The sequence below is a fragment of the Larus michahellis genome, chromosome 1 (assembly GCF_964199755.1).
Source record: "Larus michahellis chromosome 1, bLarMic1.1, whole genome shotgun sequence".
Lineage (NCBI taxonomy): Eukaryota > Metazoa > Chordata > Aves > Charadriiformes > Laridae > Larus > Larus michahellis.
The window spans coordinates 214,000,068-214,027,301 of NC_133896.1; the positions used below are offsets into that span (position 1 = coordinate 214,000,068).

At 65.8% G+C, this 27,234-nt stretch overlaps 1 protein-coding gene across 9 annotated transcripts in view; it reads left to right on the top strand.

The window, feature by feature from the left end:
- The first annotated feature begins 5,946 nt into the window (after positions 1-5,946).
- The window catches only part of ARAP1 (ArfGAP with RhoGAP domain, ankyrin repeat and PH domain 1), a 58,698-nt gene continuing 37,410 nt past the window's right edge, over positions 5,947-27,234 (top strand). For 7 of the 9 annotated variants that reach the window (XR_012585184.1, XR_012585185.1, XM_074572211.1 and 4 more), the window contains exons 1-5: positions 5,947-6,081; positions 15,129-15,884; positions 23,023-23,150; positions 25,870-25,934; positions 26,166-26,269. Coding sequence is in view for 7 of the 9 variants with exons in the window: in XM_074572211.1 (XP_074428312.1) it covers positions 15,214-15,884; positions 23,023-23,150; positions 25,870-25,934; positions 26,166-26,269 (968 nt within the window). In the remaining 2 variants the exon portion in view is untranslated. Of the gene's footprint in view, positions 6,082-10,071; positions 10,196-15,128; positions 15,885-18,010; positions 18,167-23,022; positions 23,151-25,869; positions 25,935-26,165; positions 26,270-27,234 lie in introns of those variants that run through there. The other 2 variants (XM_074572212.1, XM_074572218.1) reach the window with 2 other exon arrangements.

Genomic DNA, 27,234 nt, shown 5'->3' on the forward strand with positions numbered 1-27,234 from the left:
CATTCCAATGTCTTTTCTGTCCCTCGCACGCACTCGATGGCTCGGGGGGAGTGGATGCCCCCGTGATTTTGGCTCCCCCGCTGCCACCCCCCCTGTTTGGGGGGGCGGGGGGGTCGTGCTGGGCTTCTCCCACCCCCCCACCCCCCGCATCCTGGGGGCTGCCACCACCCCGGTCCCTTCGTGGCCGCCGCGGGACACCCACCTTGTCCCCATCAAACCCAAAGTGCCCTTCATTTCTCCCCGCCCCCCCCCGGGGGAGGGGGGCAGAGGAAAGGGGGGGCCCTAGCCCTGCTGAACCCCCCCCCACACCCCTTCCCCACCCTCCCCCTCTGCTCCCTGGCACCCCCTCCCCTCTAACAGAGCTGCCTTCCTCCCCCCGGACCCCCAACCCTATTGCCCCCCAAGTCTTGGGGGGGGGGGCGGGAGGGCTTGGGGGTCTGCCTGTGCCTCTGGGTGTTCGAGGGGGGGGAGCTTGGGGGGCTCCTGACACCCCCAGGTGTGCAAGGGTGTGTGTCTCAGCACTACCAGGCATTCTGGGGGGCGTTTGGAGGGCTCGTGGTACCCCCCAGGTGTGTGGGGTGGGGGTGGGGGGGCGCATATCAGCACCCCCAGCCATCTTGGGGGGGTTGGGGGGGCCCCCGGCACCTCCAGATGTGCTGGGGGGGGGTCCTGATACCTCCAGACATGTTGGGGGGGGTGGCCTGGGGGGCTCCTGGCACTTCCAGGTGTGATGGGGGGGCCTGGGGAGGGGGGGTGTCCTGATACCTCCAAACATGTTGAGGGGGCTCCTGGCACCTCCAGATGTGCTGGGGGTGCTTGGGGGGGTCCCCACATGTCCAGGCATGATGGGGGGGGGGAATCTGGGGGGGGCTCCCAGCACCTCCAGGTGTTCTGGGGGGTCTCTGGGGGCTCCTGGCACCTCCAGGAGTGGCTTGGATGGGGGGGGCCCAGCGTCTTCACGCATGTTGGGGGGATCTCGGGGACTCTCGGCACTTCCAGATGTTTGGGGGGGCTCTGGGGGCTCCCATCATCTCCAGGAATGGGGGGGGGGGGTGGGACGGACAGGACTTGGGGGTCTGCTGGCACCTCCAGATGTGCTGGGGAGGCTGGGGGGCTACTGCCCCCCCCTTTCCCAGTGTCTTCAGGCATGTTGGGGGGATCTGGGGGGGCTCCTGGCACCTCCAGGTGTTCTGGGGGGGGTCCCTGGGTGCTCCCAGCATCTCCAGGAATGTTGAAGGGGGGGGGGATTGGGGCGTCTGCTGGTACCTCCAGATGTGCTGGGGGGGGGGCTGGGGGGCTCTTGACCCCCCCCCCCTCAATTTCCAGGCGAGGGGCCCCGGGGTGGGGGTCCGAGCACTTTCTTATGCCTTGAATCGGGATTTCGGAGCTGATCCCTGTCCCTGTCCCCCCCGCTCCGGGGGCGGCGAGGGGTGGGGTGGGGGGGGGGAAGATTTTGTACCTTGTACCGGAGATGATTATTTAGGAATAAAACAAATAAATCTGGCACGGCGGGGGGGTGAGGCGGCCTTTCTGTCCTGTCCTTGGTCCCCTGGGAGCCCCCCCCCCCGGCTCCTGCCTTGTCCCCAGCTCCGTGGTGGGCTCGGTGTGTGTGGGGGTGTCCCTGGGGGTCCCCCGTTGTGGTGGGTGCTGCTGGGTGCCTTGGGGTCCCCCACACTGATCCATTGTGGGGTTTGGCCCGGGGGGGGGGGGGGCGGGGGAAGGGGGCCTCTCGGTGGGGGCGACACCGAGAGACACCCCCCCCCCAAACCCAATTAGCGTTGGGGCACTAATTAGGGACAAGGCTGCTCCCCCCCTGCAGCGGTACCAGTAACACCAGTACCGCCTGTCGAATGCCCCAACTGGGGCACGACCCCCCCAAAAACACCTCTGGGAGAGGCGTCGTCCCCGGGCGCTGGGATGGGGAGGGGGAGGAGCATTTTGGGGGGGTTCATCCATGGGTTCTCCGGCGTTTCTCCGTCACTACGAGGAGCCTTTGGTCACAGGAGTGTCCTGGGGGGCAAAGGGACCTCGGGGACCATCTGGTCCCACTTTCCGTGGCACCAGCCCGGTCTGGGCAAGATGGTCCATCTTAAAAGTGGCCGATGATGGAGAACCCAAGGGGGTGGCACTGGGTGGCCTTTAAGGTCCCTTCCATCCCAAACCATTCCATGATTCCATGTCCCGTAACCCCCCCCGGAGCTGGGGCTGGGATCCCAGCAGCTCTTCCCAAGAGGACCGGGAAGGTGACCAGGGACAATTGCTGCTTGGGACGTGGCCATCAATGACACCCTGCTGTCCACAGCCGTGGGTGTCATGGGAGGGGGGGGCGATTCCTGGTGTCCGACGGGCCCCCCACCCCCCCCCCACCCCGGCTGCTGCAGGTGGGAAGATGGAGCTCAGGAAGGTGCGATGTCCCCGAGGCTGGCACCCCCCGAGGGACCGGGGGTCTGGGAGGTGTTGGGGTGCCCAGAGCACTAGGGGGGGTCAGGGGGATGCTGCGTCCTGGGGGACAGGCTGGCACCCCCCGGGGGATGGGGGCTCTATTGGGGTGGTGGGAGCGCTTGGCGGGGCGGGGGGGGGCTCAGAGGGATGCTCCATCCTGGGGGACAGCATGGAACCCCCCCAGGGACCAGGGTTTTGCAAGGTGTTGGGGTGCCAAGAGCACCGGGGCGGGGGGGGGGGCGGGGGGTCAGGGGGATGCTCCATCCTGGGGGACAGGCTGGAACCCCCCCAGGGACCAGGGGTCTGCGCGGTGCTGGGACACGGGGGGGGGGGGGGGATATTGGGGGGGATGCAGGAGGGGGGATACAGGAGGGGGGGGACACAGGAGTTGGGGGGGTGAAGGAGGGGGATGCAGGAGGGGGACAGAGGAGGGGGGATACAGGAGGGGGGTGCAGGATGGGGGGATGCAGGAGTTGGGGGGATGCGGGGGGGGATGTTGGGGGGATGCAGGAGGGGGGACGCAGGGGGGGGTACAGGAGGGGGATACAGGAGGGGGGTGCAGGATGGGGGGATGCAGGAGTTGGGGGGATGCGGGGGGGGATGTTGGGGGGGTGCAGAAGGGGGATGTGGGGGGGATGCAGGAGTTGGGGGGATGCGGGGGGGGATGTTGGGGGGATGCAGGAGGGGGGACGCGGGGGGGGGATGCAGGAGTTGGGGGGATGCAGGAAGGGGGACGCAGGGGGGGGGACGCAGGAGGTGGGGGGATGCAGGAGTTGGGGGGATGCAGGATGGGGGGATGCGGGGGGGGGGGGAATGGAGGAATGGGGAGGGGGATGCAGGAGGGGGGATGCGGGGGGGGGACACGGGGCCCACCCGGTTGCGTGGCCCAGCGGGTGCTGCCATGCCCGCCCCCTCCCCCACTCGCCGGGGGCCCGGCGTAGGCGGGGGCCCGAGGCGGGGGGGGGGGGGGACTGTCCCGTCGTCCCCCCCCGGAGCAGGCAGCCGGTGTGTCCCCGTCCCCGCGCCATGAAAGAAGCATTGTCCGGCCGCGGGACCCCATTCCGGGGCGGGGGGGGGGGGGGGGGAACAGCCACGCGGGGGGGCGACGGGGGGGGGGGGTCCTCACATCCCGACACCCCACCCGCCCCCCCCCCCGGCCCCCAACCTCCCCCCCCTTTGATGTTTCCCCGGACCGAGCCCTCGGGAACTGGGTGGGGAGGGGAAAAGAACCAAAAAAAAGAGCCCCCCCCGCCCCCGCTTTGGGAAATTCCCGGTGGTTTTCCCCCGGGATCCCCGTTCCATCGGGCGGGAATACGGCGGGGCCCGGTAGCGCGGGGGGGGGGCTCTGCATGTTTCCCCCCCCCCCCCGGAACACATCGCCCCCCCCCAGTATAACCCAGCTCTCCGCCAGCACACACCAGCCCAATCCCAGTATATCCCAGCTCCCCCCGAGCACCCCACAGCTCATCTCCAGCACACCCCAGCTCCATCCCAGTATAACCCAGCTCAATCCCAGCACACCCCAACTCAATCCCAGTAGAACCCAGATCAATCCCAGTATAACCTAGCTCAATCCCAGTATAATCCAGCTCTCCCCAATACTCCCCAGCTCAATCCCAGTATAACCCAGCTCAATCCCAGCACAGCCCAACTCAATCCCAGTATAACCCAGCTCAACCCCAGTATAACCCAGCTCCCTCCCAGTACACCCCAGCTCCCCCCGAGCACCCCACAGCTCATCTCCAGTACTCCCCAGCTCAATCCCAGTATAACCCAGCTCTCCGCCAGCACACACCATCTCAATCCCAGTATATCCCAGCTCCCTCCCAGTACACCCCAGCTCAATCCCAGTATAACCCAGCTCCATCTCTGTATAACCCAGCTCAATCCCAGCACACCCCAACTCAATCCCAGTATAACCCAGATCAATCCCAGTATAACCTAGCTCGATCCCCATATAACCCAGCTCTCCTCAGTACTCCCCAGCTCCATCCCAGTATAACCCAGCTCAATTCCAGCACACCTCAACTCAATCCCAGTATAACCCAGATCAATCCCAGTATAACCCATCTCCCACCCAGTACTCCCCAGCTCAATCCCAGTATAACCAAGCTCTCCCACAGCACACCCCAGCTCAATCCCAGCATAACCCAGATCAATCCCAGTATAACCTACCTCAATCCCAGTATAATCCAGCTCTCCCCAATACTCCCGAGCTCAATCCCAGTATAACCCAGCTCAATCCCAGCACACCCTAACTCAATACCAGTATAACCCAGGTCAATCCCAGTATAACCTAGCTCAATCCCAGTATAACCCAGCTCAACCCCAGTATAACCCAGCTCCCTCCCAGTACACCCCAGCTCCCCCCGAGCAGCCCCCAGCTCATCTCCAGTACTCCCCAGCTCAATCCCAGTATAACCCAGCTCTCCCCCAGCACACCCCAGCTCCATCCCAGTATAACCCAGATCAATCCCAGCATAACCTACCTCGATCCCCATATAACCCAGCTCTCCCCAGTACTCCCCAGCTCAATCCCAGTATAACCAAGCTCTCCCACAGCACACCCCAGCTCAATCCCACTATAACCCAGCTCAATCCCAGCACACCCCAGCTCAATCCCAGTATAACCCAGATCAATCCCAGTATAACCTAGCTCAATCCCAGCATAACCCAGCTCCCCCCAGCACAACCCAACTCAATCCCAGTATAACCCAGCTCAACCCCAGTATAAGCCAGCTCCCTCCCAGTACACCCCAGCTCCCCCCGAGCACCCCACAGCTCATCTCCAGTACTCCCCAGCTCAATCCCAGTATAACACAGCTCTCCCCCAGCACACCCCAGCTCCATCCCAGTATAACCCAGCTCAATCCCAGCACACCCCAACTCAATCCCAGTAGAACCCAGATCAATCCCAGTATAACCTAGCTCAATCCCAGTATAACCCAGCTCAATCCCAGCACACCCCAACTCAATCCCAGTACTCCCCAGCTCAATCCCAGTATAACCCAGCTCAATCCCAGTATAACCCAGCTCTCCCCCAGCACACCCCAGCTCCATCCCAGTATAACCCAGATCAATCCCAGTATAACCCAGCTCTCCCCCAGCACACCCCAGCTCACCTCCAGTACTCCCCAGCTCAATCCCAGTCTCCTGGCCCCCCCCACTCTGCTGACAGCCCCCGTCCCGCCCCGGGGGGAGAGGAGGTGCAGCGATACCCCCCGCGCTCACCGGAGCTCCGGTCCCCTGCCGGGCTGAGGGACGTGCCCGGGGACAGCGGTGCCGGTGGCGGTGCCGGCGGGGTGAAAGCCGGGAGCGCGGGATCCCGCGGGTTTGGCTGGAGCTTCCGTTCCCGTGGGAGAACCGGCTCGGCGCGTCCCGGTTGACGGTCCGACACCGCCGGGGCTGCCAGGATCCCACCGGAGATCCCACCAGGATCCCACCGGAGATCCCACCAGGATCCCGGCCAACGCCACCCAAACTCCGGGCGATGCCTGCCGGCGGCTTTCCCTGGCCTTCCTCTTCCTCCTCCTCCTCCTCCTCCTCTTCCTCGCCGCGTCCCGGTACCTCTGCCAAGGCCTGGAGGATCGCTCCGGCACCTCGCGGCTGCCAGCGGGACGGTGGCTTCTTCCTCCTCCGGTAATGGCGAGCTGGCTTCTCGCCCCGGGACCATGCTCTGGGGGGGGGTGGGGGGTGGGGGGAGGGTGGCGACTGGGGGGTCCCCTCCATCCAGGGTTTGGGGGGGGGGGAAAGAGGGGGGTCTGCAGGGCTCTGGAACCGCTGGAATTCCCATGTACACCCCTAAAAATCAGCTTTTGGAGGGACGGGCTGGCTCCGGGTGGGTGCCGGGATGAAAAGCCACCCCCCCCCCCCCCCAACCCCCCCTTCAAGAGCCACCGGGGGTTTGCTAGGGGTGCCCCCCCTCCCCCCCCCCGCCACGGCTACCGGGGCCGAGCTGTTACGGGAAGCAGCCAGGATGGGGCTATTTATAGAAATATGGGAATTTTGCACCCCTCCGTGCCCCACTTCACCCCCCCCCGCCTCAAAGTAGGTCCAAGAAAGAAAGCCCCCCCCGGGGTAATTTGGGGGTGTCGGGGGGGGATGGTCACAGTGCGTGCTGTGGATTTTTAGCCCCCCTCCCGGTGCCACACATCTGCCCCCCCCCCCCCCAAAACCATCAGTGGTGGCTCCGGGGGGGGGTCCGGCGGTGGGACCCCCGCGGCCGTCGGGGTGTTGGTGCCCCGGGGTGGGGGGTGTTTGCGGATGGACGGGACCCCGTGAAACCACTGAAATGCAGAGATGGGGGGGGGGTGTCCTCTCCTGCCCACCCCCCCCACCCCACGGCGCCAGCGTCACGCTTGAGGAGAAAAAAAATAAAAATAATCTAAAAATAATTCGGGGTTTCCCGTCCAGGCGGGGCAGGTTAAAGAGCATCGCTGTGCCCCCCCCTCCCCCGCCACCCCCCCCCCCCCCCCCCGGCATGGCCTTCCTCCTTCTCCTCATCCTCCCCCCATCCCGGCTGGTGATGCTGCCCCCGGGGAGGGGGACATCCCAAATCTGCAGGTGATGCCCCCCCCCCCCCCCGCCCCGTCCCCACCGGCGGCGTCCTGCGCTTCCCCTGGCCAAAGGGGGGGGTGTGACAGAGTGGCCCTGGCACAGTGTCACCCGGCTACTGGGGGGGGGTCCTGGGTGTGAGGTGGGTGCCTGAGGCCCCCCCCGGGGAGCTGGAAGTGCTGGGTGCCATGGGGGGGGGACACCCACGGAGGAAGGGGGGCCTTTTCCTGTTGGATTGGCCCCTTTTCTGGGAGCTTTGACCCTTTTCCAGGAGTTTTGCCCCTTTCCTGCAAGTTTTGCCCCTTTTTTCCCAGGAGCTTTGCCCCTTTCCCAGGAGCTTTGCCCCTTTTCCAGGAGTTTTGCCCCTTTTCCGGGAGTTTTGACACTTTTCTGGATTCCTTTGCCCCTTTTCCCAGGAGTTTTCCCCCTTTTCTGGAAGTTTTGCCCCTTTTTTTCTCCCAGGAGCTTTGCCCCCTTTCCAGAGTTTTGACACTTTTCCAGGAGTTTTGCCCCTTTTCTGGAAGTTTTGCCCCTTTTTTTCTCCCAGGAGCTTTGCCCCCTTTCCAGAGTTTTGACACTTTTCCAGGAGTTTTCCCCCTTTTTCTGAAGTTTTGCCCCTTTTTTGGGAGTTTTGCCCCTTTTCCAGGAATTTTTGATCCTTTTCCTGGAGTTTTGCTCCTTTTCTTGGAGTTTTGGGCCCTTTATGGCTTCCTTTGCTCCTTTTCTGGGAATGTTGCCCCTTTCCTGGGAGTTTTGCCCCTTTTCTGGCTTCCTTTGCCCCTTTTCTGGAAGTTTTGCCCCTTTTCCAGGGTCTTTGCCCGTTTCCTGGGAGTTTTGGGCCTTTTTTAAGTGTTTTGCCCCTTTTCTGGGAGCTTTGCCCCCTTCCTGGGAGTTTTGCTTCTTTCCCAGGAGTTTTGGGCCTTTTTTGGCTTCCTTTGCCCCTTTTCTGGGAATTTTGCCCCTTTTCTCACAGGAGTTTTGCTCCTTTCCCTGGAGTTTTGCCCCTTTCTGGGGGCCGTGGGGGGTGCCGGGGGTGTCCCTGGCTCTGGGGGTGTCCCTGCTGGTGCCGCAGCCCAGGACACGCGTCACTGGGGAGAAGGGGAACGAGCGGGACCTCGGGAATGAGGAACGCCCCGGCTCCCTGCCCCCGGGATCCTGAGGCCTTCCTCCTCACCCTCCTCCTCCTCACCTTCCTCGTCACCCTTCTCCCCCTCTTCCTCCTCCTCCTCACCTTCCTTGTCACCCTCCTCCTCTTCCTCATCCTCCTCACGTTCCTTGTCCTCCTCCTCCCCCTCCTCCTCCTCCTCCTTCTTCTCATCTTCCTCCTCACCTTCCTTGTAATCCTCCTCCTCCTCACCCTCCTCCTTCTCCTCATCACCTTCCTTGTCACCCTCATCACCATCCTCATCACCCTCCTCATTCTCCTCCTCCTCACCTTCCTCCTCCCCCTCCACCTCCTCCTCCTCCTCCTCCTCCTCCTCACCTTCCTCCACCTCCTCCTCCTCACCCTCCTTTCTCCTCCTCCTCGACTTTCTCACCCTCCTCCTCATCACCCTCCTCATTATAGCTGTCCTCCTCCTTCTCCTCACCCTCCTCACCTTCTTCCTCTTCCTCACTCTCCTCACCCTCCTCCTCACCCTCCTCATTATCGCCTTCCTCCTCACCCTCATCACCTTCCTCCTCACTCTCCTCATCCTCCTCCTCCTCCTCCTCCTCCTCCTCCTCCTCACCTTCCTCATGCTCCTCCTCATCACCCTCCTCATTTTTGCCCTCCTCATCACCTTCCCCATCCTCCTCCTCCTCCTCACCCTCCCCATTATCACCCTCCTCCTCGCCTTCCTCCTCTTCCTCCTCACTACCCTCCTCCCCCTCCTCCTCATCCTCCCCCTCCTAATCACCCTCCTGGCCACCCCTCCCCCCCCCCGCCCCCCATGCTCGGGGCGGTGAATCGGCAGCAGAAGGAGCCCCCGGAGCCCCCGCAGCCCCTTTCCCAGCGCCGGCCTTTGCTGCCCGCACACGCCCGAACTGCCCCCGCCCCCACTCCCCACCCCCCCGCGCTGCCCCGGGCCCCCCCGCCCTGTGATATTATTGACTTGCCGTATTTACCCCCCACCGCGCCCCGCCGAGAGCTCCGGGAAACCAAAGAGCTTCACCGTCCCCCCCCCCCCCCCGCCCCCCGCCCCCCACGGCCCTCGGGGGGACGGGACCCCGCGGGGTGGGGGTGGGGGGTGGCTCGGGGTGCTGGGGGGGGGCCATCCCGACACCCCGCTTCTGCTTTCGGCCGGGTTCCTGCTGGCCGAGGATCCCCCTTCGGCGAGTTTCGGTGCGGGGGAAGCGGCGCTTTCGATTCCCGGCCCCGGGGTGACGGTGGCCACGGCTCCTCTGCTGGGCTGGGTCCCTCCCTTGGGACACCGGGGACATCGGGGACATCGTCCCAGTCCCAGATGGCCACTGTCCCAGATGGCCACGGTCCCACCTGAGGATCCTTTCATAACTTAGCCAGAAAGGGGTAAAAACCCCCTTGGAGCCAGGCTGGTTGCCCCGTGTGACCGGTTGCCCCGTGTGACCAGCAGTGTGGTGGCTTGGTGGCCACCATGTCCACCAATGGCCATCCCTGCTCCCACCAGTCCCCCCCCCCCCCAATCTCCGCGTCCCCCGGGACCCCTGTGGGTGAGGGCTTGGGGTCCGTGGGGGTCCCGGGGTGATGGGGACGTGGTGGCTACCCGGCCACTCTTCCCACCCTCACTGGTGGCCATGAGTTGACAAGTCCTGGTGGCCCCAGCGCACTCCGTCCTCGGTGGCCCCGGTGCCGAGGGGGGGCCGTGCCGCTTTCCGGGGACCACCCTCCCCACTTTCTTCCTTCCTCTCTCGCCGAAGGCCCTGCCCCATCCCCGCCATCACCCGGGGCTCGTCCGGCCACCGGCCTCCGGCTTCCTCCTCCTGCTCGCCCATGGCGGCGGCCGGCGGCCCCGGGCTGCTGCGCTGATGCCGCAGGTTTTGCCAGGGAGCTTTTGCCGTTATTATTGCGACACGTTCCCCTCCCCCCGGCCCCCCTCCACCGTGTGACGGGGAACACTCCCCCCCCCCCAGGCTCGGCGTTTCGGCAAGTTCCCGATCGCCAAAGCGGCGTTTGAGGAAGTCCTCGGCTTGGCAGAGCCGCCGCACTGGCCATGGGCCACCAGCCCCATCCTCCTCCCAGGTACCGTTGCTTTGCCCCCTCCTTTAATTAGCTCTCTTTGATTAACGAGCCCAAGGGCAAGGCCCGGCTGTGGGCAGGCGTTGCCGGCGTTGCCGGTTGGGTTGCCGGCGCCGGAGGAAGGATGGGGCTGGGATTTGGGGTGGAAAAACGGGTGCTGCTCGCCCGACGGGCTCTTCTGCCTCTTCAGTGTCTCGCCCGGCCGCCGTGATGGTGCCACCACAAGCCTGGCAGCCACCGGCCCCCCCTCGGAGCGGCTCTGCCACCGCCGCCCCCACCGGCACCTCGTTAGGGGCAACCGGGATAGAGCCGGGGGCCACGGGGGCCGTGGCTCTGCCGGAGCCGGTGAAAGCAGCGCGATGGCCCACCACCCCCCAACCACAGCCCACCGCCCGTCCCATCCCATCCCCAGCTCGTTAACCTAATGAGCCCGGCCCTCGTTACCGCTGGTGCCGCTCGCTCGGTGCTTTTTGGTGCTGTTTGCTGCTTTTTTGGTGCTCCTCGGTGCTTTTTGGTGCTGTTTGGTGCTTTTTGGTGCTGTTTCATGCTTTTTTGGTGGTGTCCTGTGCCGCTCGGTGCTTCTCAGTGCCGTTCACGGCTCCTCGGTGCTTTTCGGTGCTCCTCGGTGCTTTTCGCTGTTGTTTGGTGGGTTTTGGTGCTGTTTCGGGCTTTTTTGGTGGTGTTTGGTGCTTCTTGGTGCTGCTTGGGGCTTCTCAGTGCCGTTCGGTGCTCCTCGGTGCTTTTTGGCGGTGTTTGCTGCTTTTTTTGGTGTTGTTCGGTGCTTCTCAGTGCCATTTGGTGTTTCTCGGTGCTCCTTGGTGCCTTTTGGTGCTGTTTGGTGTTTTTTGGTGTTGTTCGGTGCTCCTTGGTGCCATTCGGTGCTCCTCGGTGCTTTTCGGTGCTCCGCGGGGCCCTTTGGTGCTGTTTGGTGCCTTTTGGCATTGTTTGGTGCTCCTCGGTGCTTTTCGGTGCTCCTTGGTGCTTTTTTGGTGTTGTTTGGCACTTCTTGGTGCTGCTCAGTGCTCCTTGGTTCCGTTCGGTGCTCCTCGGTGCTTTTCGGTGCCCCTCAGTGCTTTTTGGTGTTGTCTGGTGCTTTTTGGTGTTGTCTGGTGCTCCTCTGGGCTTCTCGGTGTCACTCGGTGCTCCTTGGTCCTGCTCGGTGCCACTCGGTCCTTCTCGGTGCTTTACGGTGCCACTCGGTGCTTCTTGGTGCCGCTCGGTACTTCTTTTCGGTATGGTGCTTTCGGGTGCCGCTCGGTGCTTTTCGGTGATTCTCGGTGCTTCTTGGTGCTTTTTGGTGCCTCTCGGTGCTTTTTTGGTGCTCCTCAATGATTCTCGGTGCCTCTCGGTGCCGCTCGGTACTTTTTGGTGCTTTTTGGTGCTCCTCGGTGCCGCTCGGTGCTTCTCGCGTGTCACTCGGTGCTCCCTGGTGCCGTTTGGTGCCCCTTGGTGCCGTTTGGTGAATCTCGGTGCTTTTTGGTTCTTTTCGGTGCTCCTTGGTGCTTCTCGGTTCTACTCGGTGCTTTTTGGTGCCTCTCGGTGCCTCTCGGTGCTGCTCAGTGGCCGATGCCCTGCCGGGAAGCAAAGCCAGGGCCCATCTCTGGGGCCGGGGGGGGCGCTGCGAAGGGGGGGGCACAGCCATTCCTTGGCTTAACGCTGCTTTGGAAAGGCCCCCGGGGCTGGGGGCGCCGGCACAGGGACGGGGAGAGGGTCCCTGGTGCCTCGTCTCTCCTGGAGCTCAAAAAGAGCCTCCAAACCCCCCCTTTTTTGAGCTGGGGGGGTCCCGGCGGGGACCAGGGCAGCTGTGTGACCCCCCCCCCGCCCCCCCCCCGACAAAGCCACCAGCCGCCCGGTTTGAGAGCAGAGGGATGGGTGACCCTTCAGTACGGGTGACGGGGACCGTCCCTGGTCACCCCCGGGATGGAGAGGGGGGGGACACACTGAGGCCAGTGTGGGCTTGGGATGGGGGTGGCGGGGTCCGTCCCCGGCTGATGGCAGCCCCAGCGGGTTTTCGGCCCCCCCCTGCCCCTTGTCACGCAGCTTTTAAGTCTCTTACAAAACGGCGTCACCTAATCCCAGGGAGGAATGCGGTGGGTAAGCACGGCCCGGATCGGGGAGCCCCAAGGGAGGAGGGGGGGGACAGGGATGGGGTGACCCCCCCCGCCCCCGAAGGGTCCCCATCAGCCTTGTGAAGGGGTTACGGCGGGTTGGTTTTCCTTCTGGAATGCACTGGTGTGGGCTGGGACGGGGTTCAAGGGTTAAAGGTCGGAGCAGGGAGCCCGGCGAGGCCCCGGTGAATGATTGACCCACTGGGGGATAAGGGACGGGAGCCACGGGGTGACATCGGTGCCACGCGGCCCTCGGCACAGCCTTGTCCCCTGTCCCCAGTCCCTGTCCCCGCTCCCCATCCCCGCTCCCGGTCCCCAATCCCCATCCCTGGTCCCCATCCTCGCTCCCCATCCCCAGTCCCCGTCCCCAGTCCTCATCCGCGGTCCCCACTCCCAGTCCCCATCCCTGCTCCCTGTCCCCACTCTCTGCTCCCCGTCCCCAGTCCTCATCCCCAGTCCCCATCCCTGGTCCCCGTCTCAGCTCCCCATCCCTGGTCCCCATCCCCACTCCCTGTCCCCAGTCCCCATCCCTGGTCTGTGTCCCCGCTCCCCATTCCTGGTCCCTGTCCCCAGTCCTCATTCCTGATCCCCATCCCTGCTCCCTGGCCCTGCTTCCCGCCCCATGTCCCCATCCCTGTCCCCAGTCCCCACCCCTGGTCCCTGTCCTGGCTCACCATCCCCGGTCCTTATCCCCGCTCCCCACTCCCCGTCCCCATTCCCAGTCCCCATCCCCGCTCCCTCTCCCCACTCTCCGTCCCCGGTCCCCATCCCCGGTCCTCATCCTTGGTCCACATCCCCACTCTCCGTCCTTGCTCCCTGTCCCCAGTACCCGTCCCTGGTCCCCGCCCCCGCTCCTTATCCCCATCACCGTCCCTGGTCCTCATACCTGGTCCCCATCCCTACTCCCTGTTCCTGATCCCCATCCCTGCTCCTTATCCCTGGATCCCGGTCCCCATCCCTGTCCCCATCCCTGCTCCCCATCCCTGCTCCCCGTCCCCACTCCCCATCCTCACTCCCTGTCCCCAGTCTTCATCCCGGTCTCCATCCCCGCTCCCTATCCCCATCGCCGTCCCTGGTCCTCATACCTTGTCCCCAGTCCCTGTTCCTAGTCCCCATCCCTGATTCCCATCCCTGCTCCCCATCCCTGGACCCTGTTCCCCATCCCCAGTACCCGTCCCTGCTCCCCGTCCCTGGTCCCCATCCCCGCTCCCCGTCCCCAGTACCCGTCCCTAGTCCCCATCCCTGCTCCCTGTCCCCAATCCCCATCCTCATGCCTCATCCCTGGTCCCCATCCCCGCTCCCCATCCCTGCTCCCCGTCACGGCTCCCCATCCTCACCCCCTGTCCCCAGTACCCGTCCCTGCTCCCCGTCCCTGCTCCCCGTCCTCGGTCCCCATCCCTGCTCCCTGTCCCCAGTTCCCATCTTCACTCCTCGTCCCTGCTCCCTGCCCCAGCTCCCCATCCCTGTCCCCTGTCCTCATCCCTGGCCCTGCTCCCCGTCCCCATCCCCGATGAACAGGAGCAATGGCCACCCCAGGGTCTGCCCGACGCCACCTCGATGGCCCCAGCACCTGTGCTGCCATCACCAGTGGCACTGGGTGACGCTTGCGGTGACTCCGGGAAGGGGACACGTGTGGGGCCCCCCCCCGCCGGTGTCACCAAGTCCCCAGGACGCGGGCCGCGGAGCACCCATAGCCCCGTGACAGCGGTGTCACCCAGCGCCGTCACTTGGCTATTTTTATAGGAAATGGGTTGTTTTTTATAGCTGCGGGGGTGGGCGAGGGATGGGGCCAGTCTGTGCATGGTGGGTCCCCCCCCCCGGGTTTTTATGCGGATTCAGGGATTTTGGTGCTGCTGGTTGGCTTTACTGGGACCAGCGGGAAGCTCCTGGGGGCTGGAACCGTCCCCCGCTGCTGCGAGCGCCGTCGGGTGGGGCCTGACTCAGAGCCAGCGTGACTGTCCTTGGGCCCGTTTTGACCCATTTCGGCCCATTTCCAGCCCCAGGAAACCCTCCTCCTCCTCCTCCTCCTCTTCCTCCTCCTCCGTGGGGCTAAAAAAGCCGCCACCAAACCCCAAAATAACAACGTGCGCCGGGGTCACCGGCGGCGCTGTGGGGAGGGTGGCCCGTGTCTGTCCCCCCGCTCCTCCGGCTGCCCACCCAGGATCGGGCCCGTCCCCCGTTGCCCACCCAGCCCTGGGGGGGGTGACAGTCATGGGGGGTGGCAGCTCGGGGGGGGTGACAGCTGTAGGGGGGGGGACAGCCCTGGGGGGGTGGCAGCCCTGGGGGGGCCAGCCTTGGGGCGGAACATCACTGGGGGGTGACAGTCATGGCGGGGGGGGGAAAGCAACCCGGGGGGGTGACAGGCCTGGGGGGGGGGCAGCCAGCAGCTCCCCCCCCCTCCTCCCTGTCCCAAAATCAGGCCCCGTCCCCCCCGTCCCCGCCAGGTGCCTGGGACATCCCGCTGTCCCTCGGCACTGTCACTGCTGTATCCTGCTGGGGGGGGGTCCGGCTGCAGGGGGGAGGGGGGAGGTTCAGGCCCCCCCCTACCCTGTCCACCCCCCCGGCCTGAGAACCGTGGCACCGTGCCTCGGGGCGGGGGGGTGGCACCTACACCTTGTCATCTCCAGCGGGACCCTCCGGCGTCCCCAGGGTGCGGGGGACACGGAGGGAGGGGGACACACCGAGGTGTGTGTGTGTGTGTGGGGGGGGGGGGGTCGGGGACGAGGCGTTTAAAAACTCCATTTCAGTGGGAAATAGAAATTTTGGGGCCGCTCCTGACCCCGCGCTCACCCTGACTTCTTCCTTCCCCCCCCCCCCCCTCCCTCCAGGTGCTGAGACCGGCCTGAGATGCACTGAGCGGCGTCGGGTCTCAGCCACACACCTCGCACCGTCACCCCCCACCCCCCCCCCGCCATGGAGGAAGAGGAGGAGGATGCGGGGGGGTCCCTGCCGGTGGCCGCCTGGCTGGGAGCCCTCCACCTCGCCCAGTACGTGGAGCCCTTCCAGCGGGGCGAGCTGCGGTCCGTGCAGGATTGCCGGGGGCTAACGGACGAAGGACTCACTCGCCTGGGGGTGCTGCTACCCGGCCACCGTCGCCGCATCCTCCTGGGCTTGCAAAAAGCTTTCGCCGACCCCCCCGGCCCCCCCCAGCCCCCCCTCAGGAAACCCCTGCCCATGAAACGCCACATTTTCCGCCAAAGCGCCGCGGCGGGGCAGGAAAAACCGCAGGAATCCCCGTGTCCCCCCGTCTCCGGCAGGATGGTGGAGTCGGGGGGGGCCACCCAGCTGCCCCCCCCCATCCCACCCAGGGTGGGCTGTCACCCCCCCCTCAAATTCTCCCCGTCCTCGCCACCGGCTGATGGCCCCGAGCCCTCCCCCGCCCCCCGCAGCTGCCCCCCGGCCCCGGAGGTGGCCGAGCCCCCCCACTTCGCCGAGAAACGCCCCCCCGAAAGCGTTGTGACCCCCCCCCGGCCACCGCTGCCGGCCAAGCGGCATCAGCTGGAGGGCAAGTGCCAGTCCCTGAAGACCCCCCCGCCCCCCAGCCGTCCCCCGGTGCTGCCCCCCAGGGCCGTGTCCCAGAGGAGGTAAGGGGGCTTCGGGGGGGGGACAACATGAGCCTGGGGGGGCCCCCGAGGTGGCGGGTTCCCCAGAGGGGGGTGTTGGCATGTGGGTGGGACCCTCGGGTGGGTGATGGTGTGGGTTGTCTGGGGATACACGCTCCCCCCCCCCGCCCCAGCACATCCCCTGGGGGTATCCAACCCCCCCAGACCTCAGCATATCTCTTGGGGTACCCCCCCCTCCCCAAACACCCCCCCCACCCAGCACATCCCCTAGGGTACCCAACCCCCCCATCCCGAGCATCCCCCTGGGGGTACCCCCCCTCCCCCCCCAGGACCCCAGCACACCCCCTGGGGTCCCCTCCCCACACCACATCCCCCTGGGGGGCCCCAGCAGACTCGGGGCGGGGGGATCAGGAGAGGGGCTGGGGGGGGAGGAGGGGGGATCAGGAGGGGGGATGTGGGGGGGGGGGTCCGGACGGGGACTGTGGCTGCTCTTGTCGCGACAGCGGTGCCCCCTACTGTCACACTGTCGCGGTGCGTGTGTGTGGGGGGGTCATCACCTCCGGGAACACCCCAGCTTTGTCCCCATCCCCTTTTGGGAGGGGGGGGCGGGGGGGGCAAATCCCGCCGGTGGGCTCGGCGGGCGGGGGGGCTGCGGCTCTTCCCCCTCCCGACCTCCATGCACCTTTCGGGGGCGGGGGCGGAGGGGGGGGGGGGGGGGATAGATTTATTTTGTCCTTGGCTGGATGAGACCACCCTGGGCACCCTGGGGCTGGGTTTCTGTGTCGTGTTCCCCCCCCCCCCCGGCAGCTTGGGGGGGTGGGGGGGGGGCAGAGCCCGGTGCCGGCAGCGCTGAGACCCGATGAACTCGTCACACCCGAAACCGCAGCTCCGCGTCGCGGGGTTCGGGGGGGCGGGGGGGGGGACGACGCCGGGCTGGTGCGGCCGGATGACGCCAAACGGGGTTTGGTGACAGCAGCGCCCGCAGCCCCCCTTCCCCCCCTCGCTGTCCTGTGCCCCCCCCCCCCCCCGCCTCCCCCGGCTCGTCACACACCCCCCACCCCCCCGAGCCGCAGCACCTCCCTGCCGGCATCCTGCCGGGGGGGGGGAGCATGTGGGGGACGCAGACGGGATGCTGAGCAGCACCCCCCCTCCCAGGCCCCCCCCCAGGTCCCCCCCAGGACCCCCCCAGCGCCCCAAGGGACGTGCTGCTGGAGCCGAGGGGGGGGGTCCAGCAGGTCCCCGAGGGGACACAGATTGCTGTTCTGGCGGGGGGGGGGGGGAGGGGGGAATGTGGGGGCCACAGGTGGGATGCTCAGCATCATCCCCCCCCCCCCCGAACCCCCCCAGGACCCCCCAGCACCCCAAGGGACGTGCTGCTGGAGCCGGGGGGGGGCATCCAGCAGGTCCCCAAGGGGACACCGAGCCCTGTTCTGGCGGGGGGGGGGGGAATGTGGGGGCCACAGACGGAATGCTGAGTATCATCCCCAACCCCCCCTCGCCCCGAACCCCCCCAGGACCCCCCCCAGCACCCCAAGGGACGTGCTGCTGGAGCCGGGGGGGGCATCCAGCAGGTCCCCAAGGGGACACAGAGCCCGGTTCGGGGGCGGGGGGGGGGTTGCCCCATCTCTGTGTGACGGTGCTGGGTGAGACGCCCCCCCGCCCCCCCGAGGATGGAAATGGGGGGGCTGCTGGCTGTACCCCCCCCCCGACCGTGCTCCATTGGGATTTGGGGGGGCAGGACCCCTGCCCTCGCCTGGGTAGAGGTGGGTGCAGGTCACCCCCCCCCCCCCAAAATGCTTCCTCCCCCCCCCCCGCAAATGCTTTGCCCGCCTCCCCCCGGAGGGGGGTCTGAGAGCCACAAAGGGCAGGCGATGGGTGGGCTAGCACCCCATGGGGTGGGCAACCACCCGCGGCTCGGCATGGCGGGGGGGGGGGGTCTCCACCTCCCCATCTGCACCGAGGTGGTCCCCAAACCCCCCCCCACCCCGCCAACAAAGTAGCCTTGCGGGAGGGGGGGGGAGGGTGGGGGGGGGCGCTTCTTCAACCCTGCCCCTCTCCGGGAGGTGGCCAGTGAGCGGCCAAGGCCGGTGGCCAGCGGTTTGGTGGCGGCTTTGCCGGCTCAGGAAGTTTGGCTCGTGGGCGAGAGCGCGGCGCAGGAAGTGCCGGGGGGGGGTGACGAGCTCCGCTTCCCCCCCACCCCGCGACAACAACCCCCCAACAACCCCCTCCCCCCCCCCTCCCCCCCGCCCCCAACAACAGCCCCGCCATCGCCGCACCGACCGGGCCCCGCTCGCCCACCACGGGTAGGGATGGCCAGCGCGGCCACCGCGGGGAAGGGGGTGAGGGGAAACGGGCGCTGCCGGAGCCACCATGGCCGCCCCTTGGGCTCAGGCGGCTGCTTCCTGCTCCGGCCGCGCCGGGGGACGGCGGGCAACTAACTGGCCCGCTGGGCAACTGGCCCCCGGGGGGCAGCGGCTGCCCCTCGGTTGGGGCAGGGATGGGGGCAACGGGTTGCCGGGGGGAGGGCGGGACGTTGGCGCCGGGGATCGCCAACTGCTGTGGGTCACCGGCCGCCATCGGTCACCGGCTGCTGCTGGGGGGGGGCACTGGTCGCCGTGGGTCGGCTGCTGCTGGGGGGCGCTGGCCACTGTGGGTCACCGGCTGCTGGGGGGCACTGGGTGCCGTGCGTCACCGGCTGCTGGGGGGCACTGGCCACCGTGGGTCACTGGGTGCCGTGGGGCACTGGCCACTGGGGGGCACTGGGTGCCGTGGGTCACCGGCTGCTGGGGGGCTCTGGCCACTGTGGGTCACCAAGCGCCGTGGGTCACTGGCTGCCGTGGGTCTCCACCTGCTGTGGGTTGCAGTGGGTCACCGGCTGCTGGGGGGCACTGGCCACTGTGGGTCACCGGGTGCCATGGGTCGCCGTCTGCTGGGGGGCACTGGCCGCCGTGGGTGACTGGGTGCCGTGGGTCACTGGCCACTGTGGGTCACTGGCTGCTGGGGGGTACTGGCTGCAGTGGGTCACCAGATGCCATGGGTCACCAGCCACGGTGGGTCACTGCCTGCAGTAGGTCACCGGCTGCTGGGGGGCACTGACCACTGTGGGTCACTGGGTGCCGTGGGTCACTGGCCACTGTGGGTCACTGGCTGCTGGGGGGTACTGGCTGCAGTGGGTCACCAGATGCCATGGGTCACCAGCCACGGTGGGTCACTGCCTGCAGTAGGTCACCGGCTGCTGGGGGGCACTGACCACTGTGGGTCACTGGGTGCCGTGGGTCACTGTCCACTGGGGGGCACTGGCCACTGTGGGTCACTGGCTGTGGTGGGTCACTGGGTGCTGTGGGTCGCCAGCTGCTGGGGGGCACTGGCCACCGTGGGTCACCCAGTGCCGTGGGTCACCGGCTGCAGTGGGTCACTGGCTGCTGTGGGTCACTGGGTGCCAGGGGCTACAGGGTGCTGTGGGTCGCTTGCTGCTGTGGGCCGCTGGCTGTGGTGGGTCACTGGCCACCGTGGGTCAGCCGGTGCTGTCGGTCACTGACTGCTGCGGGTCACTGGGTTCCGTGGGTCACTGGGTGCCGTGGGACACTTGCTGCTGTGGCTGTGACTTGGCCCGGCTGGAGCTAGTGGCCACGTGTCCCCACCAGGGCTGGGGACAGGGACGTGCCCTCTCTGGGTGGCACAGGGCTGGCTGCGCCAGTGGCTTGAAGGGGGGGCAGCTCGGGCTGTGGGGGTCGCCATGGGTGTGACACTGGCCCGGCTCATGGCAGGAGCTCCTGGGCCACGAGCGTGGTGGCTACCTGGGCTACCACAGGGGTAACAGGGGGATATGCCTCGGTGATGGGCACTGGGGGTCCCTGCCTGAGACCGGGTCTGGGGAGACACTGGCCCACCTCAGGGTGATGCTGGCCCACCTCTGGGGTGATGCTTGCCCATGTCTGGCTGATGCTTGCCCATGTCGAGGTGATGCTGGCCCATGTCAGGGTGGTGCTTGCCATGTCATGGTGATGCTTGCCCATGGTGGGGGTGATACTTGCCCATCTGGGGGTGGGACTCGCCCATGGTGGGGATGATGCCGGCCCATGTCAGGGTGACACTTGCCCATGTCTGGGTGATGCTTGCCTGTGTTGAGGGTGATGCTTGCCCATGTCTGGACGATGCTTGCCCATGTCAGGGTGATGCTGGCCCATGTCCGGGTGGTGCTTGCCATGTCATAGTGATGCTTGCCCATGCCTGCGGTGATGCTGGCCCACGTCTGGGTGATGCTGGCCCATGGTGGGAGTGATGCTCGCCAACGTCTGGAGTGATACTTGCCCACATCAGGTTAATGCTTGCCCATGTCAGAGTGATGCTTGCCCATGGCGGGCATGATGCTTGCCCATGTCTGGGTAGTGCTTGCCCACATGGGGGATGATGCCGGCCCAAGTCAGGGTGACGTTTGCCCACACCTGGATGATGCTTGCCCATGTTGGGGCTGATGCTTGCCCCTGTCAGGGTGATGCTTGCCCATGTCTGGGTGATACTTGCCCACATCGGGGATGGTGCCCCTGTCAGGGTGATGCTGGTCCGTGTCTGGGTAGTGTTTGCCCATGTTGGGGATGATGCTGGCCCATGTCAGGGTGATGCTTGCCCACGTCTGGAGTGATACTTGCCCATATCAGGGTAATGCTTGCCCATGTCTGGATAGTGCTTGCCCATTTTGGGGATGATGCTGGCCCATGTCGGGGTGATGCTGGCCCATGTCAGGGTGATACTTGCCCACATCTCTGTGAGGCTCACCCATGGTGGGGGTGATGCTTGCCCGTGTCAGGGTGATGCTTGCCCGTGTCAGGGTGATGCTGGCCCATGGAGAGTGTGATGCTGGCCCACGTCTGCATAGTGCTTGCCCATGTTGAGGATGATGCTGGCCCGTGTCAGGGTGATGCTTGCCCATGACTGGATGATGCTGGCCCATGGTGGGGATGGTGCTTGCCCATGTCAGGGTGTTGCTTGCCCATCTCTGGATGATGCTTGCCCATGTCTGGATGATGCTGGCCCATCTCTGGATGATGCTTGCCCATGTCAGGGTGATGCTGGCCCATGTCCCGGTGGTGCTTGCCGTGTTGGGGGTGATGCTTGCCCATGGTGGGGTGATGCTTGCCCATGTTGGGCATGATGCTGGCCCATGTCAGGGTGGTGCTGGCCCATGTGGGGGTGACGCTGGCCCACGTGGGGATGATGCTTGCCCGTGTTGGGGGTGACAGTTGCTGCATCCCAGCTGTCTCTGCCCTCCCTGCCTGCACCCCCTGCCTGCACCCCCCGCCTGCACTCCCTCCTGCATTCCCCTGCCTGCCCTCCCTGCCTGCACCCCCTGCCTGCATTCCCTCCTGCATTCCCTGCCTGCATTCCCTGGCCTCCCTGCCTGCATTCCCCTGCCTGCATTCCCCTGCCTGCATTCCCTGCCTGCCCTCCCTGCCTGCACTCCTGTGCCCTCCCTGCCTGCCCTCCCTGCCTGCATTCCCGACCTGCACTCCTGCCTTCCCTGCCTGCACCCCCTGCCTGCCCTCCCTGCGTGCACTCCCTGCCCGCACTCCCTGCCCTCCCTGCCTGCATTCCCTGCCTGCATTCCCTGCATTCCCTGCCTGCACCCTCTGCCTGCCCTCCCTGCCTGCATTCCCTGCCTTCCCTGCCTGCCCTCCCTGCCTGCCCTCCCTGCCTGCACTCCCCTGCCTGCATTCCCTGCCCTCCCTGCCTGCATTCCCTGCCCTCCCTGCCTGCACTCCCTGCCTGTGGCCGGTTCCCATGGCAATGGCCGCGGGAAGTGAGGCCGGGCGGCCCCGGGCGGAGGAGAATCCCAGGGACCAGTTCCCCCGCTCCCCAGCTGGCCATCTGGGGATGGCTGGTGGCCATCCCCAGGGACCCCAGGGTGCCGGTGGCCACCCAGAGTCCCTGCGGGGTGGCCGTGGGGCGATGCTGGGCTTTGGGGCTCGCTGTGATGGGTCCTGCTTGGGGAAGCAGCGGGGGCCGGGATGGGGACGGTGACTTCGGTGCCGGCATGAGGGTCCCCCGGGGTCTGCGAGGATCCCCCGGTGTCTATGAGGGTCCCTCAGAGTGTATGAGGGTCCCCTGGTGTCCGTGAGGGTCCTCCAGGGTCTATGAGGGTCCCCTGGGGTCTACGAGGGTCCCCTAAGGTCTACGAGAGTCCCCTGGTGTCTACGAGGGTCCCCTGGGGTCCATGAGGGACCTCCAGGGTCTACGAGGGTCCCCCGGGGTCTGTGAAGGTCCCCTGGGGTCTACGAGGGTCCCCCGGTGTCCATGAGGGTCCTCCAGGGTCTATGAGGGTCCCCTGGGGTCTATGAAGGTCCCCCGGGGGTCTACGAGGGTTCCCCGGTGTCCATGAGGGTCCTCCAGGGTCTACGAGGGTCCCCTGGGGTCTGCGAGGGTCCTCCGGGTCTGTGAGGGTCCCCTAAGGTCTACAAGAGTCTCCCGGGGTCTACGAGGGTCCCCTGGGGTCCATGAGGGTCCCCAGGGTCTGTGAGGGTCCCGCAGGGTCTATGAAGGTCCCCTGGGGGTCTACGAGGGTTCCTTGGGGTCTGTGAGGGTCCCCCAGGGTCCATGAGGGTCCCCTGGGGTTTATGAGGGTCCCCAGGGTCTGCGAGGGTCCACCAGGGTTCTATGAAGGTCCCCCAGGGTCTACGAGGGTCCCCTGGGGTCTGTGAGAGTCCTGCCCTGGGGACCCCCCCTGGGGCCCTCAAACCCGCCCTGGGGACACCTCCCCCCCTCCCCAGGACCCCCCCTCCACGACCCCCCCATCCCGCCTTGGGGACCGCCCCCCCTTCCCCCTCCGGGACCCCCTATCCCACCCCGGAGACACCCCACCCTCGGGACCCCCCAACCCACCCTGGGAGGCAGAGAAGGGCCGTGGCCCGCGGTGGCAGCCGCCGGGACGTGACTTTGGAGGCTGGGAAATATTTTCCGGCTGGAAAAACACCAGTATCACCCCAGGGGGGGGGGGCGGGGGGGTGGGCAGGGTTGGGGTGGGTGATGCCTTTTGGGCGAGGTGAAGCTGGCTGGGCTGGGGGTCCTCTGGCACCCCCGGGGTGGCTGGGGGTGCGGGGTGGGGGGGGTGGGGGTTGAAAGGAAAGGGGGGGGCGGGTTGGTGTAAGGCTCGTCTCTCCCGCAGTGTCCCTGCCCCAGAGGGGGTCCCCGTTCCCCCCGCCGGACCCCCCGCCGTCCCCCCGGCTCTCCTTCCGCGCGCGAAGCCCCCGAAGCTGCTCCCCAAGGCCACCTTCCCCTTCGTGCCTGAGTTCGGTGAGTACAAACTGGTGTGTCGTGTCCCCCCCTCCCCCCCCCCAAAAAAAAATTCCCCCTTGTCTCAAATTGTCCCTTGAGGCGTTTTCCTGCCCATGCCACGGGCGCTGGGCCTTCCTCCTCCTTCTCCTCCTCCTCCCTTTTGCCGTGTCCCTCCCTACTCCATCCCCTCCTTCGCTATCTGGGCTGGGCGGGGGGGGCTGTCTCAGGGGCTGCAAGACCCCGGTTTGGGGGGGCATTTTGGGGGCCCTGGAAAGGGGGGAGCGAAGGGTTTGCGTGGGCTCTGAGGGCAACCGCTCCGATTAACGCAGGAAAAATAAATCCAGCGGAGATGATAAATATATTATGCCTTCGGATGGCCCCCAGATGCGGCCGGTGGGGGCTGAAGGAGGGGGGGGGGGTCCCCTCCTTGGTGGGGGGGTCACCGGGCCCTGACCGGCTGCAGGGTGGGATGCGGAATCGGGGGAGGGGCACAGCCCTGGTTTGGGGGCTGCTGCACTGGTTGAACTGGGAGCTGGGGTGTGTTGCAAAAGGCAGGAGAAGGTGCGGACGGAGGGGTTACCCTTCTGCTGCTGGGGGGGCGATGGGGGGAGGAAAGCGGCTCCTGCCCCGTGTCCCGGCTGCTCCTCTGCACTTAAAGGCAGCGAGCGCCGGGTGGGTGTGTGGAGGGAGGGACACGTGCCCAGGGAGAGCATCTACTCGCCCCCGCGCAGCCGGGGTAGGGGGGCCATCCTGGCCTGAAAACAGCTCCCTGGCCTGAAAAAAGCAACCTCTGGGCCATAAAAGCATCCTCTGGGCAACGACAGCATCCTTGGGATGTTAATGACATCCTCAGGCCCGTAACAGCATCCTCTGGACCACAACAGCATCCTTGGGATATTACAGCGTCCTCTGGCCCATAACAGCGTCCTCTGGCCCGCAACAGCATCCTCTGGACCACAACAGCATCCCTGGGATGTTACAGTATCCTTGGCCCCATAATAGCATCCTCGGGATGTTACAGCATCCTCAGGCCCATAACAGTGTCCTTGGGATGTTAGAGCATCCTCTGGACCACAACAGCATCCTCTGGACCACAACAGCATCCTCTGGGCCATAACAGCATCCTTGGGATATTACAGCATCCTCTGGACCACAACAGCATCCCTGGGATATTACAGCATCCTCTGGACCACAACAGTGTCCTCTGGGCCATAACAGCATCCTCGGGATGTTACAGCATCCCCTGGACAACAACAGCATCCTCAGGCCCATAACAGCATCCTCGGGATGTTACAGCATCCTCTGGACCATAAGAGCATCCTCTGGACCATAACAGCATCCTCGTGCCCATAAGAGCATCCTCTGGGCCATAACAGCATCCTCTGGACCGTAACAGCATCCTTGGGATGTTACAGCATCCCCGGGACAACAACAGCATCCTTGGGATGTTACAGCATCCTCTGGACCACAACAGCATCCTCAGGCCCATAAGAGCATCCCCCGGACCATAACAGCATCCCTGGGATGTTACAGTATCCTTGGCCCCATAACAGCATCCTCGGGCTGTTACAGCATCCTCTGGGCCATAACAGCATCCTCTGGACCACAACAGCATCCTCAGGCCCATAACAGCATCCCTTGGACCACAACAGCATCCCCTGGACCACAACAGCATCCTCTGGACCACAACAGCATCCTCAGGCCCATAACAGCATCCCTTGGACCACAACAGCATCCTCTGGACCATATCAGCATCCTCAGGCCCATAACAGCATCCTCTGGATCATAACAGCATCCTCAGGCCCATAACAGCATCCCTTGGACCACAACAGCATCCTCTGGACCATAACAGCATCCTCAGGATGTTAACGGCATCCTCGGGACAGTAACAGCATCCTCTGGGCCATATCAGGATCCTTGGGCCCGTAACAGGATCCTCTGGGCCATAACAGCATCCTCGCGCCCATAAGAGATGCTTGGACCCATAAGAGCATCCCCTGGACCACAACAGCATCCCCTGGACCACAACAGCATCCTCTGGGCCATAACAGCATCCTCAGGCCCATAACAGCATTCTTGGGACCATAACAGCATCCTCGGGATGTTACAGCATCCTCTGGACCGTAACAGCATCCTCAGGACCACAACAGCATCCTCGGGCCCATAAAAGCATCCTCAGGACCATAACAGCGTCCTCGGGATTAGGATTTGGGAAGAAACCTGGTTGTGGTCATCACCAGGGCTGGCAGATGGCACCTGCGAGGGCCAGGCTGTCGGGGGCCACTTGTCCCCCGCGGGACGGGCGCTGGCCGGCCGGGGTGTCTGCTGCTGAGGGTGCTGGATGAGGAGGAACCGGGACTGGGGGAGGGAAATCCCCCCTGGAAATCAAGCTGGAGGGACACCCCCCCGCCCCCCCAGCAACAGGAGCTCCGGGGTGAAGCCGTGGTGGCACCCAAGTCCCCTCCCGGCGGTGACAGGAGGGTTGTGACACCGCCGGGAGTTGTCACTGGCGGGACTTTGCCCTTCCCTGCTCTTTTCCAAACTCCTGGATAACCACCCCGCCCCCCACCCCGCCTCCAGAGGGGTTGTTTGCCAAGGGCAGAGGGAGGGGGAAACCCGTCCTCCCCCTCCCCGGGCTCTGGCGCTGGTGGGGACAGGCAGGGGGGGTGACAGGGGGTGGCAGAGGGTGACAGGACTCTAGCTGACCCCCAGCATCTTCCCCCCCTGGCTTTTGCAGATGACTCGGACTACGAGGACTGCGGCTGGGAGGAGGAATTAGCCCTGGGGGACATGGGCGACAAGGTGGGTCCCACCGTGGGGGTGCTGAGTGGCGCTGGGTGACTGTCCCCAAGGGAGAGGGGGTGGCACTGGGCTGCTCTGGGGACACCAGGCAGGGCTGGGGGGGCAGCTCTGCTGCGGTGGTGGGCGGGGGGACGGAGCTGAGCCTTCACTGGGGCTGGATTGGGCGCGGGACGGGGTGGGGGGCACAAGGGGACAGCTGTGGGTCCTTGTCACCCTCCTCTGTCCCTGCAGGAGGGTGCGGAGCCCGGGACGGGGCGGCCGCGGTCCCTGCGCCTCGACAGCCTCTGCAGCGAGGACGAGCTCCTGGAGGAGGGCGGCGAGGCTGGGCCCCACAAGTAGGAGAGCGCGTGTGGCACACGTGTGCGTGTGTGCGCACAGGGAGGGGACACGTGTGTGCACAGGGAGGGGACACACGTGTGTGTGTGTGCACAGGGAGGGGACACGTGTGTGCACAGGGAGGGGACACGTATGTGCACAGGGAGGGGACACACGTGTGTGTGTGTGCACAGGGAGGGGACACACGTGTGTGTGTGCGCACAGGGAGGGGACACGTGTGTGCAAAGGGAGGGGACACACGTGTGTGTGTGTGCACAGGGAGGGGACACGTGTGTGCGTGTGCGCACAACGATGGGACATGCGTGTGTGTGTGCGCACACAGGGAAGGGACACGTGCATGTGTGTGCACAGGGAGGGGACATGTGTGTGTGTGCACAGGGAGGGGACACGTGTGTGTGTGTGTGCACAGGGAGGGGACACGCGTGTGTGTGTGTGCAAAGGGAGGGGACATGCGTGTGCAAAGGGAGGGGACACGCGTGTGCATGTGCACAGGGAGGGGACACGTGTGCGTGCGTGTGCAGAGGGAGGGGACGTGTGTGTGTGTGTGCACAGGGAGGGGACACACGTGTGTGTGTGTGCAAAGGGAGGGGACATGCGTGTGCAAAGGGAGGGGACACGCGTGTGCATGTGCACAGGGAGGGGACACGTGTGTGTGTGTGTGCACAGGGAGGGGACACGTGTGTGTGTGCACAGGGAGGGGACATGTGTGTGCAAAGGGAGGGGACACGTGTGTGTGTGTGCACAGGGAAGGGACACGTGTGCGTGTGCACAGGGAGGGGACACACGTGTGTGTGTGTGCACAGGGAGGGGACACACGCGTGTGTGTGCGCACAGGGAGGGGGACATGTGTGTGCACAGGGAGGGGACACACGTGCGTGTGTGCACACAGGGAGGGGACACACGTGTGCACACGTGGGCAGGAGCGAGGTGGGCAAGGTTGTGTGTGGGAACCGGTGCAGCCGCA